The sequence below is a fragment of the Salmo trutta genome, chromosome 28 (genome assembly GCF_901001165.1).
Source record: "Salmo trutta chromosome 28, fSalTru1.1, whole genome shotgun sequence".
Taxonomy (NCBI): Eukaryota; Metazoa; Chordata; class Actinopteri; order Salmoniformes; family Salmonidae; genus Salmo; species Salmo trutta.
In genome coordinates, this window is record NC_042984.1 from 33406208 (window position 1) to 33427329 (window position 21122).

At 42.6% G+C, this 21122-nt stretch overlaps 1 protein-coding gene across 2 annotated transcripts; it reads left to right on the forward strand.

The window, feature by feature from the left end:
- The first annotated feature begins 3815 nt into the window (after positions 1-3815).
- LOC115166064 (serine/threonine-protein kinase 38) lies at positions 3816-18219 on the forward strand. Of its 2 annotated transcripts, none has more exons than XM_029719710.1 (13): positions 3816-4393; positions 7299-7435; positions 8785-8836; positions 9656-9778; positions 9883-9966; positions 10114-10237; positions 10639-10793; positions 11017-11119; positions 13045-13106; positions 13265-13382; positions 14735-14954; positions 15935-16029; positions 16361-18219. In XM_029719710.1, the coding sequence occupies exons 2-13, from the start codon at positions 7305-7307 to the stop codon at positions 16498-16500; spliced, it is 1407 nt and encodes a 468-aa protein (XP_029575570.1). In that variant the 5' UTR covers positions 3816-4393; positions 7299-7304; the 3' UTR covers positions 16501-18219. The 2 variants fall into 2 exon arrangements, with proteins under 2 accessions (XP_029575570.1, XP_029575569.1); XM_029719709.1 differs by having other exon boundaries at positions 4145-4393; positions 11017-11128.
- The last annotated feature ends 2903 nt before the right edge of the window (positions 18220-21122 follow it).

Sequence of the window (21122 nt, forward strand, 5' to 3'; positions counted from 1 at the left end):
AATCATGGGTATTAATATGGAGTTGGTCCCCCTTTTGCTGCTATAACAGCCTCCACTCTTCTGGGAAGGCTTTCCACTAGATGTTGGAACATTGTTGCAGGGACTTACTTCCATTCAGCCACAAAAGCATTAGTGAGGTCGGGCACTGATGTTGGGGGATTAGGCCTGGCTATCAGTCGCCGTTCCAATTAATCCCAAATGTGTTCGATGGGGACGAGGTCAGGTCTCTGAGCAGGCCAGTCAAGTTCTTCCACACCGATCTGGACAAATAATTTCTGTATGGACATCGCTTGCTGCACGGGGGCATTGTCATGCTAAAACAGGAAAGGGCCTTCCCCAAACTGTTGCCACAAAGTTGGAAGCACAGAATTGTCTAGAATGTAATTTTATGTTGTAGCGTTAGGATTTCCCTTCATAAGGGCCTACCCCTTCTTTGGACACTGTGCTAACAAACCTCCAACTGAGCTTCAACGCCATACAATACTCCTTCCGTGGCCTCCAACTGCTTTTAAATGCTAGTAAAACTAAGTGCATGCTCTTCAACCGATCGCCCCGCACTCGCCCGCCTGACTAGCATCACTACTCTGGACGGTTATGACTTAGAATATGTGGACAACCACAAATGCCTAGGTGTCTGGTTAGACTGTAAACTCTCCTTCCAGACTTACATTAAGCATCTCCAATCCCAAATGAAATCTAGAATCAGCTTCCTATTTCGCAACAAAGCCTCCTTCACTAATGCTGCCAAACATACCCTCGTAAAACTGACTATCCTACCAATCCTTGAGTTTGGCGATGTCATTTACAAAATAGCCTCCAACACTCTACTCAGCAAACTGGATGTAGTCTATCACAGTGCCATCCGTTTTGTCACCAAAGCCCAATATATTACCCACCACTGCGACCTGTATGCTCTTGTTGGCTGGCCCTCAAAACATATTCGTCGCCAAACCCACTGGCTCCAGGTCGTCTATAAGTCGTTGCTAGGTAAAGCCCTGCATTATCTCAGCTCACTGGTCACCATAGAAACACCCACCCATAGCACGCGCACCAGCATTTCACTGGTCATCCCCAAAGCCAACACTTCCTTTGGTCACCTTTCCTTCCAGTTCTCTGCTGCCAATGACTGGAACGAATTGCAAAAAAATCACTGAAGCTGCAGTCTTATATCTCCCTCTCTAAATTTAAGCATCAGCTGTCAGAGCAGTTTACTGATCACTGTACGCAGCCAATCTGTAAATAGCACACCCAACTACCTCATCCCCATATTATTACTTACCCTCTTGCTCTTTTGCACCCCAGTATCTCTACATCATCTGCACATCCAGTGATAATACTAAATAATAATTATTTTGCCTCTATGGCCTATTTATTTCCTTACCTCCCTACTCTTCTACATTTGCACACACTGTACATATATTTTTCTATTGTGTTATTGACTGTACGTTTGTTGATGTATTATTCTGTGTTGTTGTTTTTGTCGCACTGCTTTGCTTTATCTTGGCCAGGTTGCAGTCTTTAATGAGAACTTGTTCTCAACTGGCCTACCTGGTTAAATAAAGGTGAAATAAAAATTTTACAAAATTATTTTAAAAACCCGAACCATGAAAAACAGCCCCAGACCATTATTCCTCCTCCACCAAACTTTACAGTTGGCACTATGCATTGGTGCAGGTAGTGTTCTCCAGGCATCCGCCAAACCCAGATTCGTCAGTTGGACTGCCAGATGGTGAACGTGTTTCCACTGCTCCAGAGTCCAATGGCAGCGAGCATTACACCCCTCCAGCCGATGCTTGGCATTGTGCATAGTGATCTTAGGCTTGTCTGCTGCTGCTCGGCCATGGAAACCCATTTCATGAAGCTTCCGATGAACAATTATTTTGCTGACGTTGCTTCCAGAGGCAGTTTGGAACTCGGTAGTGAGTGTTGCAACTGAGGACAGACAATTTTTACATGCTACATGCTTCAGCACCTGGTGGTCCTTTTCTGTGAGCTTGTGTGGCCTACTACTTCACGGCTGAGCCGTTGTTGCTCTTAGACATTTCCACTTCACAATAACACCACTTATAGTTGACCAGGGCAGCTCTTACAGGGCAGAAATTTGAAGAACTGACTTGTTGGACATTTGGCATCCTATGACGTGCCAAGTTGAAAGTCACTGAGCTCTTCAGTAAGGCCATTCTATTGCCAATGTTTGTGTATAGAGATTACATGGCTGTGTGCTGGATTTTATACATCTGTCAGCAACGGGTGTGGCTGAAATATCCGAATCCACTAATTTGAAGGGGTGTCCACATACTTTTGTATATATAGTGTATATCGAAATGAAAGGTTAACTTACAAATGTGTGTGTAATGGCACGGTGTTTAATGTAGGCTACACTTTCAATGAAGTAGCCTCGTAGGTCTATGCTTATTATCTTGTGAATGTAGGTCACTGATTGCATGGAGAAGAATTGCGCTTCCTGTCGGGCTCAAGGGCTGCCCCCAAACCCCTGTCATGGACCTTGTCACTGAGCAGAGGGCAGGGGTTTAGGTAAAGCCCTGTCTGAGACAGTAATTTTAATTTCCATTATTGTAACCTAAAAGCCAACAGGTCTAGCCACTAGTCTCTATAAGGGGAACAAGTGGTGGACTAAATTAACGTTATAACTGACACAAATAGCCTATAACGTAGACGATGCCCCTGTTTTGGGATAACCTATGAATCCTTCATTCCTCCCATCCATAAAGACCGATAGATGGATAGTGAAATGAGAAATTACGCTAGGCCACGAACCAAGACATGTCCGATCAGTTATTATTTATTTATAACCGATCATAATTTATCTAATAGGCTTACAGTATATTTAGATCAATGATTATTTCAAGAAAGGGAGAATGCAGCCATGAATATATTGTAATGAAACAATCAAACAGCGCCTCATATTAGTTGATTTGCGCATGCAGGAGTGGTCGTTGAGTTGCCTCTCCTCCCACAGACACATGCGTAAAACCCCTGCTTAATTGTTCATTTCTCCCGCAACCGTTGGATAGGCTTATAATTTACTTTCACTTTCCCACTGTAATTTACGATTAGTTTACAGGTTAAGGTACTCCATCTAGTGGACCACTATAGTTTTATAATGGGCTGCAAAATAGTGGTGTTGTAGCGAATTTGGAGAGCTGCTTGACATGGAACGTACACACGGTTTCCAGGATCGTGTTTTATTTGGTGTGCTCACGTAGCCTACTAGCTTATAGTTGTTAGAAGGATAGTTTCCATAAGGGGGAAATACTACTGTCAGTAAAGCACCATGGATAAGATCGTTAATAGTTTCCATTATGCAAGGTGTTGGCCTAGGCTACACAGCAGAACGTTGTAGCGAATTCGGAGGGCAGACTGACAGAGACTGAACCCCAGTTTTCTTAGCATTCAGTGACAGTGCCAAGCACGTGTTTTGTTTGTTCTCTTAACGCACCATGAAGGTTAGAATAGTGTATGCGTATAGTCTGAAATTGCCAGTAATTAGATTATTCGATTGATAAACGTGAGTGAGCAGTAACGCCTGTTTGAACGAGTGTATTAGATCATTAGATTGATGGGAAATACTTGCTCTTTTAGAACATAATAACCATATTATTAAAAAGTAGGGGCAAAACAATAATATGGTTATTACTACCGAGTTTCCTTAATAAAGCCAATTCTAAATTATATTTTCACCAGGTCATCTAACTCAGGCATTTCAACGTTGACGCACACAGCAACAGCGAAACAGATTCCCGTTGTCTGTGACAGTCGCTGTTTGGTGCGACGCAGATTTGTTGGAGAGCTTGGGGAAACGGAGATGTCTGTTCTGTTGAGTTTTGATGTAGAGTCTTTGTCATATAAGGTTAAGGTAGGTGTGTAAGTTATCCCTTGTGAGCGTTTGTTCCTAAAATACTTCAGCGTTGTAGGTGTCAAGTTTATGGGCATGTTTGCAGCAGTATGTACACGGGAAAGAGTCCAAGATATGAGACGTGTGCATGAGGGCATGATACGAAGGAATGTGTAGTTTCGGTGGAGAAGTTGTGTGTTAGTTGTGGGGATGCCCATGGGGCTGGAGATCAGAGGTGTACGGTGAGAGAAAGGCATGTTGAGGTTGCTAGGGTCAGGTAGTACAGAAAGTGTCGTATGCTGAAGCAGTGTAGAGAGAGGTAGAGGAAGATGGGTACAGGGTGAGGATTCCTGTGAGTAGGCAGAGACTAATGGAGAGAGTGACCGGAAGAAGAAGCGGTGTGGCAAATATCAAATCGTTGCGCATCGCCTTGTTGGCCACCAAGCGTCATGATGAGTTTAAAGCGAAAGGGAAACACAGAGTTGAGCCACACACAGCCGAGCAGAGAGAGAGCGAGAGAGAGTCGTTCCTGCGAAGGTAAGATAACAGAAGACAAACTTGCTGAGAAACCGATTATATTTTTTATACGATAACACGTCTACTAGTTTTGTGAAATGAAATGTTATGGTCAATATGCCCCCTCCCGTCTTATCTTCTAGTTGTCTCTTGGGCTAGTTACGTTACAGTAGTGCCAGCCAGGCATCAATGATTAACTAGCAGTAGTAGTGTAGTCAGTTATCTAAGTTATATTTTCCCACTTTTAAGCTAACTGTGCTATTTTAGCTAGCTAGCTACCTTTGTTGAAGCTATGCCATCTAACCTTAGCTAGATTAAGCAAGCTACCTGGCTGTGGTTAGACCGTTTTGAAATGCATATACAATGTACTTTGGTATGGAATTTAGTACGTTTTGCTTGCTAGCTAACATTACTATAGCTAGCTATGTATGTTACGTTCTGATTGGGTTTGCGGAACTAGTTAACGTTACCTGGCAGCAGTAAACAGCTAGGCTAGCTAGCAATCTGTCTTTTAATGCCACAACAACACAGGCTAGTTATATACTGCTAACTATCCAAGTGTGTTCCCTCAACTCCACGATGTAGATAGCTACATCAATAGACATACAAACGTGTGCAAAGTCAAATATATGGGATTTTATGGCTTGGTCAAAGATACTGATAGCTAGCCGGGTGGACTGGTTGTTGGCTGGTCTCTTAGCTAGCTACCTAGCTAGACACGCTTGCCTTGTGACAAGTTTGATAGTGTTGGGAAACTTGGATGGTATTTTACTTTAACTATTTAGCCAATTGTCATTCATATGTGATGAAACTCTCCACTTTGTACTTGTCATTGAGCTAGCCAATAACTCTACACGGCTTGCTGTTACCTAGCTAGCTATTTACATGCGGCTAAAGTTAACGAATGCATCTTTCCAGGGCAGACAGTCAACCTAAACCAGACTGAATGTACTAGTTAGCTAGCTATAGCTATTTCTGGCTTAGCTAGCTACATGCCAGATTTGCAGCTAGCTAGCCTATTTTATTTGTATATATTAAGTAGCTATTTGTGAGTAAGGCATGCTTGAATTGTTTGCATGTCTTGTAGGGTTTTCTTAACAGCTTGGACAGACGAGGTGACGTATGCTTTCTGCACAGTTTACACTCCACGATTGTGCACACAGCCTACCCGTCTCTGATTCACAGTAATGCGCACCAGCACTGGGTGCACGAAGTTGATTTACACACCATCATTTTAACTGCTCTGTCACAATATTATTGACCAGGCTTTATTGTAATACAATACACATGGCGACTTTAATTCTCGTTTTATAGGACACCAGTCATTCCTTTTAATGACCTTATTCAGTGCCAAACGGAATGTCTGACAGATAATTGAATTACCCTGACCTTCTAGCATCGGCAAGACACAAATCAAGGGCTTTGTATATGCTTGGAGCTCATAGCCAAACGGCAGACTCTCTCCACGTGCCCATCTTCATGCTACCTCAAGGGTACAGTGTCCCTGTTGCTCAGCCATGTAGTGGACATTGAGTTGCAGTACAACGACTGAAAGAGACCAATTGTCTTAACTCTTCTTGGCACCTTGTTTTAGAAAGAGCTGGTCTCAGCACTTTGACAATGTTGTAGTGAAAGTTTAAAAGCAATGTAATGACCCAGTGAAAGTGTTTGCAAGGGTATGTCTATAGGCTGGTGTGTGTGACAGAAAACCAGCACAATTACAGGGACTATGAAGAATACAACTTCCTTTGGACTTGAAGTTAATCATGCTAGTGTACGCCTATTTGCAGTTCTTTCTGTCTATCATGGTTGGCAACAGGTGGCCCACGGGCTGAAACCTGCCTGCGAGTGAGCCTTTGGTTTTTAAAAAACTGTAAAATCACCAGGAATTCAGCAAAAATGACTTTAATTTAGGATTTCTTTTCCCAAATATTATCACAAATAAAATTGTCTCATTGTAAAAGGTAATCAAAAAAAGACATCAGGATATTATTTTTGACAATATAGGTATAGTTTTGACAAGATCACAGTATTGTTTTTGCGCTAGTTGACTACCTGCACTAAAACTCCAGTACTTTTTTTTTTTTCTTCATAGCTTGTTTTCAATCTTTTTTAAGTAGGGAGCCAATTTGTTTTCAGCACTTATTTCCCTGACTGATCAAAATTCATTTTCTCATGTTCTCTCATCCTTCTGCAGCAGACATATGGTGATCAATATGTTTGGAACATCGAATCGCAATAAAATCACAGTATCAAATCGCAATAGATATAGAATCGTGATACATTTAGTATCGGCACCTAAGTATTCTGACTATCGTATCGTGAGGTCCCTGGCAATTCCCAACCCTATCAAATACAGTCTGTTTTTAAGCTCTTTTAGGTCAATTTGCAATGTAATTATGTTCTGGCCCCCTGACCATCCACTTCGACAAAAATAGGCCCGTGGCTGAATCTAATTGCCTACTCCTGGTCTAGAACAGTGGTTCTCAATCCTGGTCCTGGGAACCCGTTTTTGCCTTTGCACTAAAATCATCTCAGCTTGACGAGGAGTTGCTCATTTGAATCAACTGTGTAGTGTTAACGCAAAAACAAACATTTGCACACCTTTGGGGCTCCAGGACCAGGATTGAGAACCACTGGTCTACAGGATAAAGGCTGCTTAATTGCAAAACAAATCAAGTTTTATGTCACATGCGCTGAATACAACATGCGTAAACCTTACTGTGAAATGCTTACTTACAAGCCCTTAACCAACAATGCAATTAAGAAAAATATTGACTAAATAAACTAAAGTCAAAAATAAAAGAGCAACAATACAATAACGAGGCTATGTACAAAGGGTACTGGTACCGAGTCAATGTACAGGTTAGTTGAGGTAATACATGTAGGTAGGGGTAAAGTCCCCCCTTTTCTGTACATCCCTCAGGTAACCATGGCAATGATGGGCCAGAGTTCCTGCTCCTCGATGAGTAACCACACCAAGGAGCGTGTGACCATGGCCAAAGTAACCCTGGAGAACTTCTACAGTAACCTTATCGCCCAACACGAGGAGAGAGAGATGAGGTAGGCCTCCGACTGCACACGCATGCACCCGTCTGGGCTAAGCCAATGGGCAGCGTTCTACCAATGCTTTCCACCGACAGCCATCTTTTCCAATTTCTCTATTGCTACATTCTTCTTATGTGTTATGACATTCAAGGTGGCGGTTGCTAACTTTGGTATTTGTGCTTTATGAATGTGTTGGCTGACGATTTAGACTAAGAAATGGTGGCCACTGCATTATATCTGTAGAAGATATTCACATTTTAACAGTAGCTTTTCCCTCCCCTGTTTTAAAAAAATATTGGGCTGATGACACTTGTCTGTCTTGCTTGGTAGGCCTCTATGCTCTTTCTAATGCAAATTGTCTGCGGTCTTTCATGTTACCTCCCTGGCTCTCTTTGATGGAAACCACACCCTGTCTGTGTGCTCTAGCACACTGAGGTCATTTCAGTTTTGAGATAAAAACAACTGATGTGTGAATAATGAATGTGTGTGGCACTGACTGGGGGCTTTTTTTAACTTGTGATCTTGGAAAAAGTAGGCAGAGGTTGAGTGCAATAAACCAGAATGTTTCACAAATTCTTGACATGATTTCAAAGTGTGTGTGTGTGTGTGTAAGTAAATTACCATTTTTCTTCAAAAACTGTCACCTGAGTAATGATTTAAACAAGCAGCTGATGGTGGAGACACGACAGTTGGCTGTTGTGGTCTGAGTCGGTTTCGCCCTCATGGCCACATGAGGACCTTGTTTGTGTCGACTTCAAGAGGAAACTGATAAAAAGTGAACATGACACACAGTGGCACCAATCCAACCCCTACTAGCACATAGCCCTATTAATATCACTGGCAACCAAAGGTTACGCGGCGGTCTCTTATCTCAGCGGCTTCAGAGCAGAGAAGGAAATGACACTACTAATATGTAAGTCCCTGGGTCGCATTCATTAGTGCACACCGTAGCAAATCATTTTGCAATGAGAACACGAAAACAAGCAATTCTTATGTTCTGTGTTGTTCCTAGTGAATACGAGCCTAATGTTGTGGTGATGGGGTTGATCCATAGAAAGCATGTGGGCATAAGGACTGAACAACACCAGTCTGTGTTTTTCTGGAAGGGTACTGCTCAATGATGCAATAAAACTCTTAGTCCCTTCCACATTTTGCTAGACAAGTGAAGGTTACTCTTTCTTTCAAGGTAGAGATGTGTGGCTGTGTTTACATGGTGCACTTAATTGGTGTTAAAGGAGAATAATTATGTGGCTCAGCTGGAACTCTCCCCTCTCAAAGCAGTGTCAGTTCTTGAACAAAGTATCAACCCAACACCATATACATTAGTTGGATGAAAGTGAATTATTTTTGCATTTCTGTTCCAGGCAGCAAAAGTTGGAAAAGGTGATGGACCAAGAGGGCTTGGTTGATGAAGAGGTGAGGTTGTGTACTCACGCGCGCGCCCGGCGTTTCCGTTATGAAAATGTGTTGCCGGACGTTTGACTGGCAACATTTAAAAAAAATAAAAATACCGTACATTTAAAACATTTACTGGACCGATATGCTTTGAGTGCATTACTTTTTATTAGGGTATCCACCCACGGTGCTCTGAATGACAAATCATATTTAGGATATGGGAATTCATATTAACAGAACATGCAAGTCTAGATTGCAACGGTGTGCCGTCCTTACTGAATTCTGATGTGCACTTTGAACATGTTAGAATTGACTTTTCCTCAGCCAACAAGATGAGTAACTAACAGTAAAATCGCTAGCCAATGTCAATCTACTATAGTACAAAGGTTTAGGCTACCTATTGTATTGGGCAGCTTATCGAGAAATGGTCTATTCCAAACACACTGGGACAGTCGTGGGACGATAGATCCTAAATTCATACAACAAGTAGACCTAGGCTACATAAAAAATAAATAACTTAAAAAGCTATGAGTCTGATGCAGCAGATCGGGACATTTAGCTTAATGTTGAATAACTATTTCTTCACATAAGCGCAGCGAGGCAGTAGACTCCAGTCGAATGGTAGTTCCATAATGCAATTAGCGGGAAAACAATTAAGTATATGTTTTCAAAATGCATACTGCCTCCAGCTCATTGCAAAGTGGTGTGTGACGTGCTGATGAAGCCTGCCTCCCATTGCCATTTGATGCTGTGTTCAAAACGGCTAACAGAAACCCTGACACAGACACACACAAGCTTTTGACACATGCACACTAACCATTGCCCCCTTTACCTGTGCAGAAGTGTATCCGGCGTTCTCAGCACGCCAGGAAAGAGACAGACTTCCTGCGTCTCAAACGAACCCGCCTGGGCCTGGAGGACTTTGAGTCCCTCAAGGTGATTGGCCGAGGAGCTTTTGGAGAGGTAGGCATCATCCCTTTTGTATAACCGTATTTTATGTAGCCTTGCAGACTTTCAGCTTATCATTCAATACATTATTGACACGTTTTGGTCCTCTTTGTCCCCAGGTGCGTCTGGTGCAGAAGAAGGACACAGGCCATGTGTACGCTATGAAGATCCTCCGTAAGGCTGACATGCTGGAGAAGGAACAGGTGAGGAGGAGGAAGGAGTAGGGGAGGTATACATTGATGGCCAGTAATTTCTCTCAAATATCCAAAGCAGTGTCTTTGATACTAACATGATTGCCTGTCATGCAATTGAGAAGAAAACATTTTTTGGTGCCGTGCGTGTATTCCTAGGTGGGTCACATCCGTGCCGAGCGAGACATTCTGGTGGAGGCGGACAGCCTGTGGGTGGTCAAGATGTTCTACAGCTTCCAGGATAAGATGAACCTCTACCTCATCATGGAGTTCCTGCCTGGCGGTACGACCTCCCCCGAAAACCTGAACAGTCTCCTACACTAAGGCACTATTGTCCAGTGAGCAACTCCCAGATTAGCTAGTCTGGCATGTGTATTTAGACCTCGGGGCTTGTATTCATAGTGTTTCGGAGTAGGCATGCCTACTCCACTCGACTCACCCAAACTGATCCAAACTCGGCACTTCTAATCTGAGACACTTTATGAATACAATCCCAGTATTGAGAAGCAATGTTGCAGAAAGACACATTTTGTATAGAACAAGCAACATGCCATTGTCCAAAATCAACAATTCTATGCAACACATTTCTATCTGTAATTCCACCAAAACAAACTAATGCCTCACTGAATACGCCTCAAAGTCCAGTTGCAATGTGGTGATTTAACATGCTGCTGCCCCCTACAGGTGACATGATGACCCTGCTCATGAAGAAGGATACTCTGACTGAGGAGGCCACTCAGTTCTACATCGCTGAGACAGTGCTAGCCATCGACTCCATCCACCAACTAGGCTTCATCCACAGAGACATCAAACCTGACAACCTGCTACTAGACTCCAGGGTGAGTTTGAGCACGGACTTAGAGACACATAAATATGAGCTCAGACTGGTGGTTTGGATAAATTGCACAACTGGGTCGAATTCACAAGGCACCAAACTGAAGAAAACGGACTGAACTTGTCCAATAAGAAATGCTTGTTTTTATTTTGTGGCGCAGAAAGTTTTGCTTTGGTGTGCAATAATGAATATGATCCTGTACTGAAGGTGCCTTTTGATTGTTTCAGGGCCATGTGAAGCTGTCTGACTTTGGTCTATGCACGGGTCTGAAGAGGGCCCACCGTACGGAGTTCTACAAGAACCTCAACCACAGCCTCCCCAGTGACTTCAGTAAGCAAAGTCAGGCATCTCCAATCAATCCATTACTTTACATACTAACACCCTGTATCAACGTTAAAGCCACAATCTGGAGCTTGTGTCTGAGCCCTTATAGTTGTTGAGATTGACATGATATTTGGAAGCATATTTTGGAGCTACATTGTTTGCGAACATTCAAATGACAATGACGTAATATTTGGGTTATGATAGAGTAAAACGGATGCACTAAGCTCAAAAGGAATTTATAAATTCTATTAATTGGAAATGTATTTGAACAGTAGGAAATGTCCCAGATTGAGCCTTTTTAATGTTTCTCTACAAACCTGGTTCTGATTTCAAATGTGATTTAAAAAAAAAAAAAAATTAAGATAACAACTTACATTTGTTTTTATATAAAGTATTGTTGCATTTACCAGTGTACATATTTTTGTTGTTGCATGTTACAATCCTTACTAACAAAGTCATTGAATATATCCTGACTGTAAATCACTGGATTAGAGCTGATAAATGACAAGGCAAAAACAGGTTTTTAGAAATGTTTGCAAATATATAAAAAAAATAGTATCACGTTTTACGCAAGTATTCAGACCCTTTACTCAGTATTTTGTTGAAACACCTTTGGCAGCGATTACAGCCTCGTCTTCTTTGGAATGGTGTTACAAGCTTGCCACATCTGTATTTGGGGAGTTTCTCCCATTCCTCTCTGTAGATCCTCTCAAGCTCTTTCAGGTTGGATGGGGAGTGTTACTGCACAGCTATTTTCAGGTCTCTCCAGAGATGTTTGATCGGGTTCAAGTCCGGTCTCTGGCTGGGCCACTCAAGGACATTCAGAGACTTGTCCCGAAGCCACTCCTGCTTTGTCTTGGCTGTGTGCTTAGGGTTGTTGTCCTGTTGGAAGGTGACCCTTCACCCCAGTCTGAGAGCTCTGAAGCAGGTTTTCTGTACTTTGCTCCGTTCATCTTTGCTTCAATCCTGACTAGTCTCCCAGTCCCTGCCGCTGAAAAACATCCCCTCAGCATGATGCTAGCACAAGGTTTCCTCCAGACATGATGCTTGGCATTCAAGCCAAAGAGTTCAATCTTGGTTTCATCAGACCAGAGAATCTTGTTTTTCATGGTCTAAGAATCCTTTTGGAGCTTTTTGGCAAACTCCAAGTGGGCTGTCATGGCTACCGTCTGGCCACTCTACCTCAAACAAACTCTGGAGCTCGGTCAGTGACCATTGGGTTCTTGGTCACCTCCCTGACCAATGCCCTTGTCCTCGATTGCTCAGTTTTGCCGGGCGGCCAGCTCTAGGAAGAGTCTTGGTGGTTCCAAACTTCCATTTAAGAATGATGGAGGCAGCTGTGATTTTTGGGGACCTTCAATGCTGCAGAAATGTTTTGGTACGCTTCCTCCAATCTGTGCCTCAACGCAATCCTGTCTCGGAGCTCTACGGACAATCACTTCGACCTCATAGCTTGGTTTTTGCTCTGACATGCGCTGTGAACTGTGGGACCTTATATAGACAGGTGTGTGCCTTTACAAAGCATATCCAATCAATTGAATTCACCACAGGTGGACTCCAAACAAGTTGTATAAACATCTTAAGGATGATCAATGGAAACAGGATGCACCTGAGCTTAATTTCGAGTCTCATAGCAAAGGGTCTGAATACTTATGTAAATAAGGTATTTCTGTTGCGGAAATGTTTTATGCATTTAAAAAAAAAACAGTTTGCTTTGTCATTATGGGGTATTGTGTGTAGATTGAGGACGTTTCAAAAAAATTATAATGAAGTTATCCATTTTAGAAAAAGACTAATGTAACAAAATGCTGAAAGTGTAGTGGTCTGAATACTTTCTGAATGCACCGTATCTTAACCTGCAGGTGAGTTAAACCGGTTTAACCAGTATGTAAGTTGCATCATTTTATAGAACTGTTAATTTTTCTTTACAGCATTCAATAACATGAACTCAAAGAGGAAAGCAGAGACATGGAAGAGGAACAGGAGACAGCTGGTGAGAAAATAAAGCTAGATGGGAAGGTAGCATATTCTACAGACACACTTGTATTGGTGTGGTCTTGTAGTCACATTTATACAATACTATGAAGCCTTGAATCAAGTTAAAAAAATATATATTTTTTTTAAAATACTGTCTTTGCTCTCTCCATTTAGGCCTTCTCCACTGTGGGCACCCCTGACTACATCGCCCCAGAAGTTTTCATGCAGAACGGATACAACAAGCTCTGTGATTGGTGGAGCCTGGGAGTCATCATGTATGAGATGCTGATAGGTGAGATCTCATTGACGTTCTACTTGGAGCCTCCTCAAAGCCATTGATGGTCGTTTTTGGAAATTGTCTATCAAACATACACTACATGACCAAAAATCTGTGTACACCTGCTCGTCGAACATCTCATTCCAAAATCATGGGCATTCATATGGAGTCGGTCCCCACCCTTTGCTGCTATAACAGCCTCCACTCTTCTGGGAAGGCTTTCCACTAGATGTTGGAACATTGTTGCAGGGGCTTGCTTCTATTCAGGTACAACAGCATTAGGGAGGTTGGGCACTGATGTTGGGCGATTAGGCCTGTCTCGCAGTCGGTGTTCCATTTCATCCCAAAGGTGTTCGATGGGGTTGAGGTCAGGGCTCTGTGCAGGCCAGTCAAGTTCTCCACACTGATCTCGACAAACCATTTCTGTATGGACCTCGCTTGCTGCACGGGTGCATTGTCATGCTGTAACAGGAAAGGGCCTTCCCCAAACTGTTGCCACAAAGTTGGAAGCACAGAATGTCATTGTAGCGTTAAGATTTCCCTTCACTGGAACTAAGGGGCCTAGCCTGAACCATGGAAAAACAGCTCCAGACCATTATTCCTCCTCCACCAAACTTTACAGTTGGCACTATCCATTGGGGCAGGTAGCGTTCTCCTCACATCTGCCAAACCCTGATTCGTCTGTTGGACTGCCAGATGGTGACGCGTGATTCATCACTCCTGAGAATGTGTTTTCACTGCTCCAGAGTCCAGTGGCGGTGAGCTTTACACTACTCCAGCCGCCGCTTGGCATTGCACATGATGATCTTAGGCTTGTGTTCGGCTATTCAGCCATGGAAAGCCACTTCATGATGCTCCCGACGAACACTTATTGTGCTGACGTTGCTTCCAGAGGCAGTTTGGAACTCAGTAGTGAGTGTTGCAACCGAGGACAGGCTATTTTTACACGCTTCAACACTTGGCGGTCCCATTCTGTGGGCTTGTGTGGCCTACCACTTTGCGGCTGAGCTGTTGTTGCTCCTTGATGTTTCTACTTCACAATAACAGCACTCACAGTTGACCGGAGCAGCTCTAGCACAGCAGAAATTTGACCAACTGACTTGTTGGAAAGGTGGCATCCTATGACTGTGCCACGTTAAAAGTCACTGAGCACTTCAGTAAGTCCATTCTACTGCCAATGATTGTCTATGGAGATTGCATGGCTATGTGCTTGATTTTATACACCTGTCAGCAACAGGTGTGGCAGAAACAGCCGAAGGGGTGTCCACATACTTTGTGTCTAATATAGTGCATATTATGAATGTCACAAAATGCCATTCGGCCATGTTTGGCTTATGTGTTGATCCCTTGTGTGTATTATGCTCCAGGCTATCCCCCGTTCTGCTCGGAGACCCCCCAGGAGACCTACAGAAAGGTGATGAACTGGCGGGAAACGCTGACCTTTCCCCCGGAAGTGCCCATCTCCGAGAAGGCCAAGGACCTCATCCTCAGGTTTTGCTGTGAAGAGGAGCAGAGGATTGGAGCGACGGGGGTGGAGGAAATCAAGGGCAACGCCTTCTTCGAAGGGGTGGACTACGACCACATCAGGTAGGTCTTAAAATAATAGTTCACTTTATTTTATTTTTTTGGTGTGTGCAGACCTGCCAACGTGCATGCATTTTGTATACCATGCATGCAATTTGAGGTCAAAGTACTCTGGTATGAAAAACTACTCTATAATATAATATGTAAAAATTGGCATGTTGTGTTTTTTGACTCAACTGTCTGAAGTTGGAGTGGAGTCAGGACTTGGGCGAGAACATGGAGATCTGAAACAAGCTCATATAGGCCTAGTTCAGTTGTTTCATATTCCAAATAGCCTACTGTAAGCTAGACTACTACATTGCATCCAGTAATTGAATTATTCAAAAATGTCTCCCCAAACGAAATTAGAGTTTACATTTTTCTATTTAATTAGAATAATCATTACCCCTAAGTTTTACCTAGAAAAATGAAAGATTCATTGAGACCAACTCAATTTAATTTAGGATCAAACCCAAAACTTCTGTGTTGGCTACATTTTAAAAAAAATATCATTTATGACTATGTTTCAGGAAATGGCAGTTACATGTTTTTCAAATGCAAAATTCTCCAACTTTAAGTTGACTGCCCCCCCTCTGGACCTCCCCATATCTGTCCAAAAAAAGCCCTGATTGTACATAAAAAAAGTATATCTTGTTAGCTACTGAAGAGCAGCCAAGTACCCATAAGTTGATCTGTATAGCCTACTATTCCTATGGAGGCAGTCTTCTGCCAACATCATTATTAGGCAAAACATGAATTAGCATGTTCCTATTATTTGAGCAGTGTAGGTGTTGCGTGTGCTGTGACGTAGTATTCGAATGATGATTCAAGGTTGGCAGGTCTGTGTATTTTCATCCAAACCATCTTTTAAAAAGTTTATTAGCTGGTTATTTACCAACCTCCATAATCTCCTGGCTAGCATTTTCTGACAATGTAGCGGTGCATTTAAAAAACGGGTGGGAAGAGTCCCGTTGTAAAACCAGGGTTCCGTGTTGTCCCTACAGAGAGAGGCCCGCTGCCATTCCCATCCAGATCAAAAGCATCGACGACACGTCCAACTTTGACGAGTTCCCAGACTCCGATATCCTCCAGCCAACGGGTACGTTGATTGTCACAAACCAGTGGCTGTCAGTAGTCATCGATCGACAGGATCATGTTCATTAGGTCCCTCCCTGTTTTTTTGGTTCCGTTAGGTTCCTAGAGTAAACTGTAAACATTTTCCCTGGCAAAATGTTTTGCAATGGTCTGCGACTAATGAATACACCCCTGGTAGTCCCTCCCAGGTTGTCAGTTTTCTTTCATTTGGTACCTAATGAACACAGCGCTGGTCAACCATCTTGAAACAAGGCTGTCTTTAAAAAAAAAAAAATGTATCCTTTGTTTTCCTCCATTGCCCTGTGTGAAATAATCCCTTGACTTTTCCTCCTCAGCTGCCCCTGTGGTGTCCAACCATTCTGAGGCAGACCTGAAGAACAAGGACTGGGTCTTCATCAACTACACCTACAAGCGCTTCGAGGGCCTCACAGCCCGAGGGACCATCCCCTCCTACATGAAGACAGGGAAGAGATGAATCATTTCTTTGTTCACTCACTCACTCACTCTACTTGCCCCTCGGACTGGCATTCAAAAGGAATACACCATGGAACCCAGCAACCGCTCCAAACTCCAAAATAAACTAAATTAGCCTTGTTTTGGGCCCTTCCTGCTGAAGTGACGTTCCTCCTTCCCTTGCATGGGACTTGTTGAAGGGCTCTGTGTAGAGAAGTGTGGCCTACTCCAACTCTAGTCTGTGTCGATCTAAAAAAAAAAAAAGCCAGTATAGTGCTGGATGATATGGACGGTGTTCCCATTACACTGTCTGCAAGCTCAATTCTTCATGGAATAATAGTTTTTCTATATGTAAACTCACATGCTGTTCCACCCCAATATTTAATTTCCCATAGCTTTTTTTAAAGTGGGATCCACCAAAGAGCAGTCTTGGAGATGTTATCGCCTTAGTTTGGGGAACATCTCTCATAGATCTCCACTAGCATCGGTCCAACTCGGCCAAGACTGATTCTTTATGCTTCATTATTCCACAGGAACAAACCAAGATACCAGCATAACCGGTCACCCTAGGGGCCAGAGCCCGTTGTCACACCAGCGGACCACACTCAACCGGCTATACCCACACTCCTTCACTTCCCCCGTCATAAACGGGCTTTGAAGTCTTAGCGGAGCGGCCAATTATCAAGGGACTGGGATCCAATATGCCTCGCTTTTCTGTCAAAGGGCTAGCTTTACTCTCTTCAGTCCTTTTTTTCAATGAGAGAAAAATGTTTCTCCACACACAATCGAATTCTCCATCTTTAGAAATGAGTTCCCCCTATTAAAACCATTAGAAATGGAGTGTCATTTGACAGGAACTAATGAGTTTTTAGTGAGCTCTCTGAAGCATCTTGGGTGCTAGTGCTTCCGACAGGTTGCCTGTTGCAACTCTTAACCAAAGACGCTGAGATGATTATTTTAGGGTTTCAATGTAATTGCTTTGTCCCCATGTAATTGTCACTTCAATACCATCAATGGTAGAGCTGTTTTTATACATGGATTTATGCAAGTTCGGCTCATTCACGTCACCTTTCACTTCCTGTCTTGTCTATAGTTTCCTCTTGCGGTCGCTTGTTTTTTTCTTAGCAACTGAGCTTTGAGTAACATTTTAAACATTGCATTTGTCTGAAGTTTTGTCAAGGATATGTCATCTGGAAGTTCCTTACTTTTCAAGAGGTGTGAGGGAGAAACTCTGACCTTAACTCTACCCAGGGCTATATGTGACTGTCCTTAAAACAAAATCCCAAATGCTGTGTCATTTGAATCGAATGTAATCCCAAGGTGTAGTGGCAGATTAATTCCAAAATGCTGAATGGAATGTAGCCTAAGCCACCATTAGTGGTAGGTTTCTGTCACCCAGGGAAGATGTCATCTGGTCTTTTCTTAAATCCCTGTACGGTGTTCTGGGTAGTTTAGAGTACTTGCTGAATTTGAAAAGCCAGATTATTATTTATTTTTTACAACTGAGCGACAGCTGATTTTTTTTTTTTGAGACTGTCTAATGTTTTATTGATGCTTGATGTCCAAATGATTCTGTAATGCCGGGTTTAAAAACTATTTGGGCGGATGAGGTGGGAATGTGCATATGACTTTTTAAAAATAATTGTATTGTTAATTTATGCTGCTTGGTGTGTGTGATTTGCTTGTCTTCAGAGGAATGGTTGATATGCTCAGTAAAAATGAAATGTTTGATTAACCCACACTGATAACCTCAAGTTATTTTGTAGATGTCACCCAACGGTGTGTATGCTGTTCTTTTCCCCCAGGCATACATGGTGTGTGTGTGTGTGTGTGTGTGTGTGTGTGTGTGTGTGTGTGTGTGTGTGTGTCAGTCAAAAGTTTGGCCATCTACTCATTCAAGGGTTTTTATTTTATTTTTTACAATTTTCTACAATGTAGAATAGTAGTGAAGGCATCAAAACTATGAAATAACACACATGGAATGATGTAGTAACCAAAATATATATTTGAGATTCTTCAAAGTAGCCATTCTTTGCCTTGATGACAGCTTTGCAGTCTTGGCATTCTCAACCAGCGTCACCTGTAATGCTTTTCCAACAGTCTTGAAAGAGTTCCCACATGCTGAGCACCGTTTGGCTGCTTTTCCTTCACTCTGCGGTCCAACTCATCCCAAACCATCTCAATTGGATTGAATTCAGCTGATTTGTGGAGGCCAGGTCATCTGACGCAGCACTCCACACTCCTTGGTCCATTGTCCTGTTGAAAAACAAATTATAGTCCCACTAAGCCCAAACCAGATGGGATGGTGTATTGCTGCAGAATGCTGTGGTAGCCATGCTGGTTAAGTGTGCCTTGCATTCTAAATAAATTAGTGTCGCCAGCAAAGCACCATGACATCTCCTCCATGCTTCACGGTGGGAACCACACATGCAGAAATCATCCGTTCACCTACTCTGCGTATCACAAAGGCACTGCGGTTGGAACCAAAAATCTCACATTTGGACTCATACCGAAGGACAGATTTCCACCGGTCTAATGTCTATTGCTCGTGTTTCTTGTCCCAAGCAAGTCTTCTTATTGGTGTCCTTTAGTGGTTTCTTTGCAGCAATTTGACCATGAAGGCCTGATTCACGTAGTTGGTGTTGAGATGTGTCTTACTTAAACTCTGACGCATTTATTTGGGCTGCAATCTGAGTGATTGGTGAAGCTGGTAACTCTAATGAACTTATCCTCTACAGCAGAGGTAACTCTGGGTCTTCCTTTCCTGTTGCGTTCCTCATGAGAGACAGTTTCATCATAACCCATCAAGCGCTTTTTTTCAACTGCACTTGAAGAAACTTTCAAAGTTCTTGGTGTTCCGTATTGACTGACCTTCATGTCTTGAAATAATTCTGGACTGTTTCTCTTTGCTTTTTTGAGCTGTTCTTGCCATAATATGGACTTGGTCTTTTACCAAATAGGGCTATCTTCTGTACACCACCCTACCTTGTCACAACAACTGATTGGTTCAAACGCATTAAGTAGGAAAGAAATTCCACAAATGAACTTTTAACAAGGTACACCTGTTAATTGAAATGCATTCCAGGTGAAGCTGTTTGAGAGAATGCCAAGAGTGCAACGCTGTCAAAGGCAAAGGGTGGCTACTTTGAAGAATCTAAAATATATTTTGATTTGTTTAACACTTTCTTTGGTTACTACAAGATTCCATATGTGTTATTTCATAGTTTTGATGTCTTCACTATTATTCTACAATGCAGAAAATGCTTGAATGAGTAGGTGTCAACTTGTGGTGTGTGAACATTTTAATCAAAAGTAGGGGGTTGTATTTAATGTGTGTGTATATTTGACAATGAATAACTAACCCTGCACTTAATGTCTGTCTGATTTGTACAGCAAAAGAATGGGCACCTCTGAAATCTGTAGTGAGCATTTCTACAGTGTTTGTTTTGATAGACCAGTGGAATTAATGCCATTTCACTGGTTGAACAAGCAAGCTAGCCATGTGCAGGACTTATACATTTTCTTCTGGAAATAGTTTTGACTATAAACTAACCACAACTTAAATTGGTACTTTTTTCTGTAGTTCAATGAGGTGGAATAATGGAAATGCAGTGAACTAACAGCTTGAGGCAAAGGGCTTGAATTTGAATTATTCCTAATTTGGCTTCCACATTTTGCTACTCAACCGATTCAGACTCTATTAAGTGGAACCAGTTTTTATTTAAAAAATTTTCCCATCCAAACAGAAGGGTGAAGTTATCCATGTTTGGCTTTTGTGCAAGGCTAACCTCCAAAACAAAGGAGGCTAGGGGGAAAGTTAGCAGGACCAACCAGTTTCTCAAGCCCCATGATGGAAAAGTCACCCAGTCATTGCTCTGTCATCACTCAATATTGTGAAGAATTTCTTACAGGGCTGAGTTGTCATGTATGCCACAGTTTTTAAACAGCAGAAACTAGTCTTGTAATAGAATTTACCTTCCAGCTGTGGAAACTGTAGTCCTCAATTCCAGCAGGGCTTTCAGAGAATTCCTTACCAATGTTCCACAAAGGCACTAGCTAAGCTAGTAATAGTCTACTTGAGGCTGAGGAACCGACAACGCTACATGTTTGAGGTGTGCAGGGTGTTCTGTTCATTTGATTCACACACCATACATCCTTTTGAATATGGTAGCCACTTAACATTGGGTTAAAAGTTGCTGTATGATCAATCTGACGTCTGCATTGGCCGTGCTGTATTTACGGGGATATGGTCTCTGCAGAAGTCAGGGAATTCATACTTCGCCGAGCAATGCAGAGCTTTTGTTAAGGAAGTGAGTTTGTTTGTTTATACAGAACCTCCCGCTCTCACCTACCGTCAACCAATCATGTAAATGTGGAGATATACGGAGCCCCTCTGCATTGTTACAACATTTGAGAGGCACAAGGTGATGCAGTACGGCGCACAATTTGGCCTCTGCATGCCTCGGGAGGCTCCGCAATTGTGTCACACCATCCATATGGCGCCTCCGACCACGTTTTTGAATCAGGCTTAAATTGGCTTTTAGTTTTATTGTTTCTCCCTTCAAAGAGCACATTTAGCCAGTCAATGGCAGTCCGCTTGTTTCACTGAAGGTAGCAATACTGACCTGCACTACGGTGGTAGAT

What these genes read in the sequence shown, in the direction of transcription:
- LOC115166064 (XM_029719709.1), top strand. Translation starts at nt 7,305, where the DNA reads ATGGCAATGATGGGCCAGAGTTCCTGCTCCTCGATGAGTAACCACACC. An exon ending in AGGGCTTGGTTGATGAAGAG is followed by an intron (nt 8,837 to 9,655) that starts GTGAGGTTGTGT and finishes TTACCTGTGCAG; the next exon opens with AAGTGTATCCGGCGTTCTCA. An exon ending in GTGGACTACGACCACATCAG is followed by an intron (nt 14,955 to 15,934) that starts GTAGGTCTTAAA and finishes TTGTCCCTACAG; the next exon opens with AGAGAGGCCCGCTGCCATTC.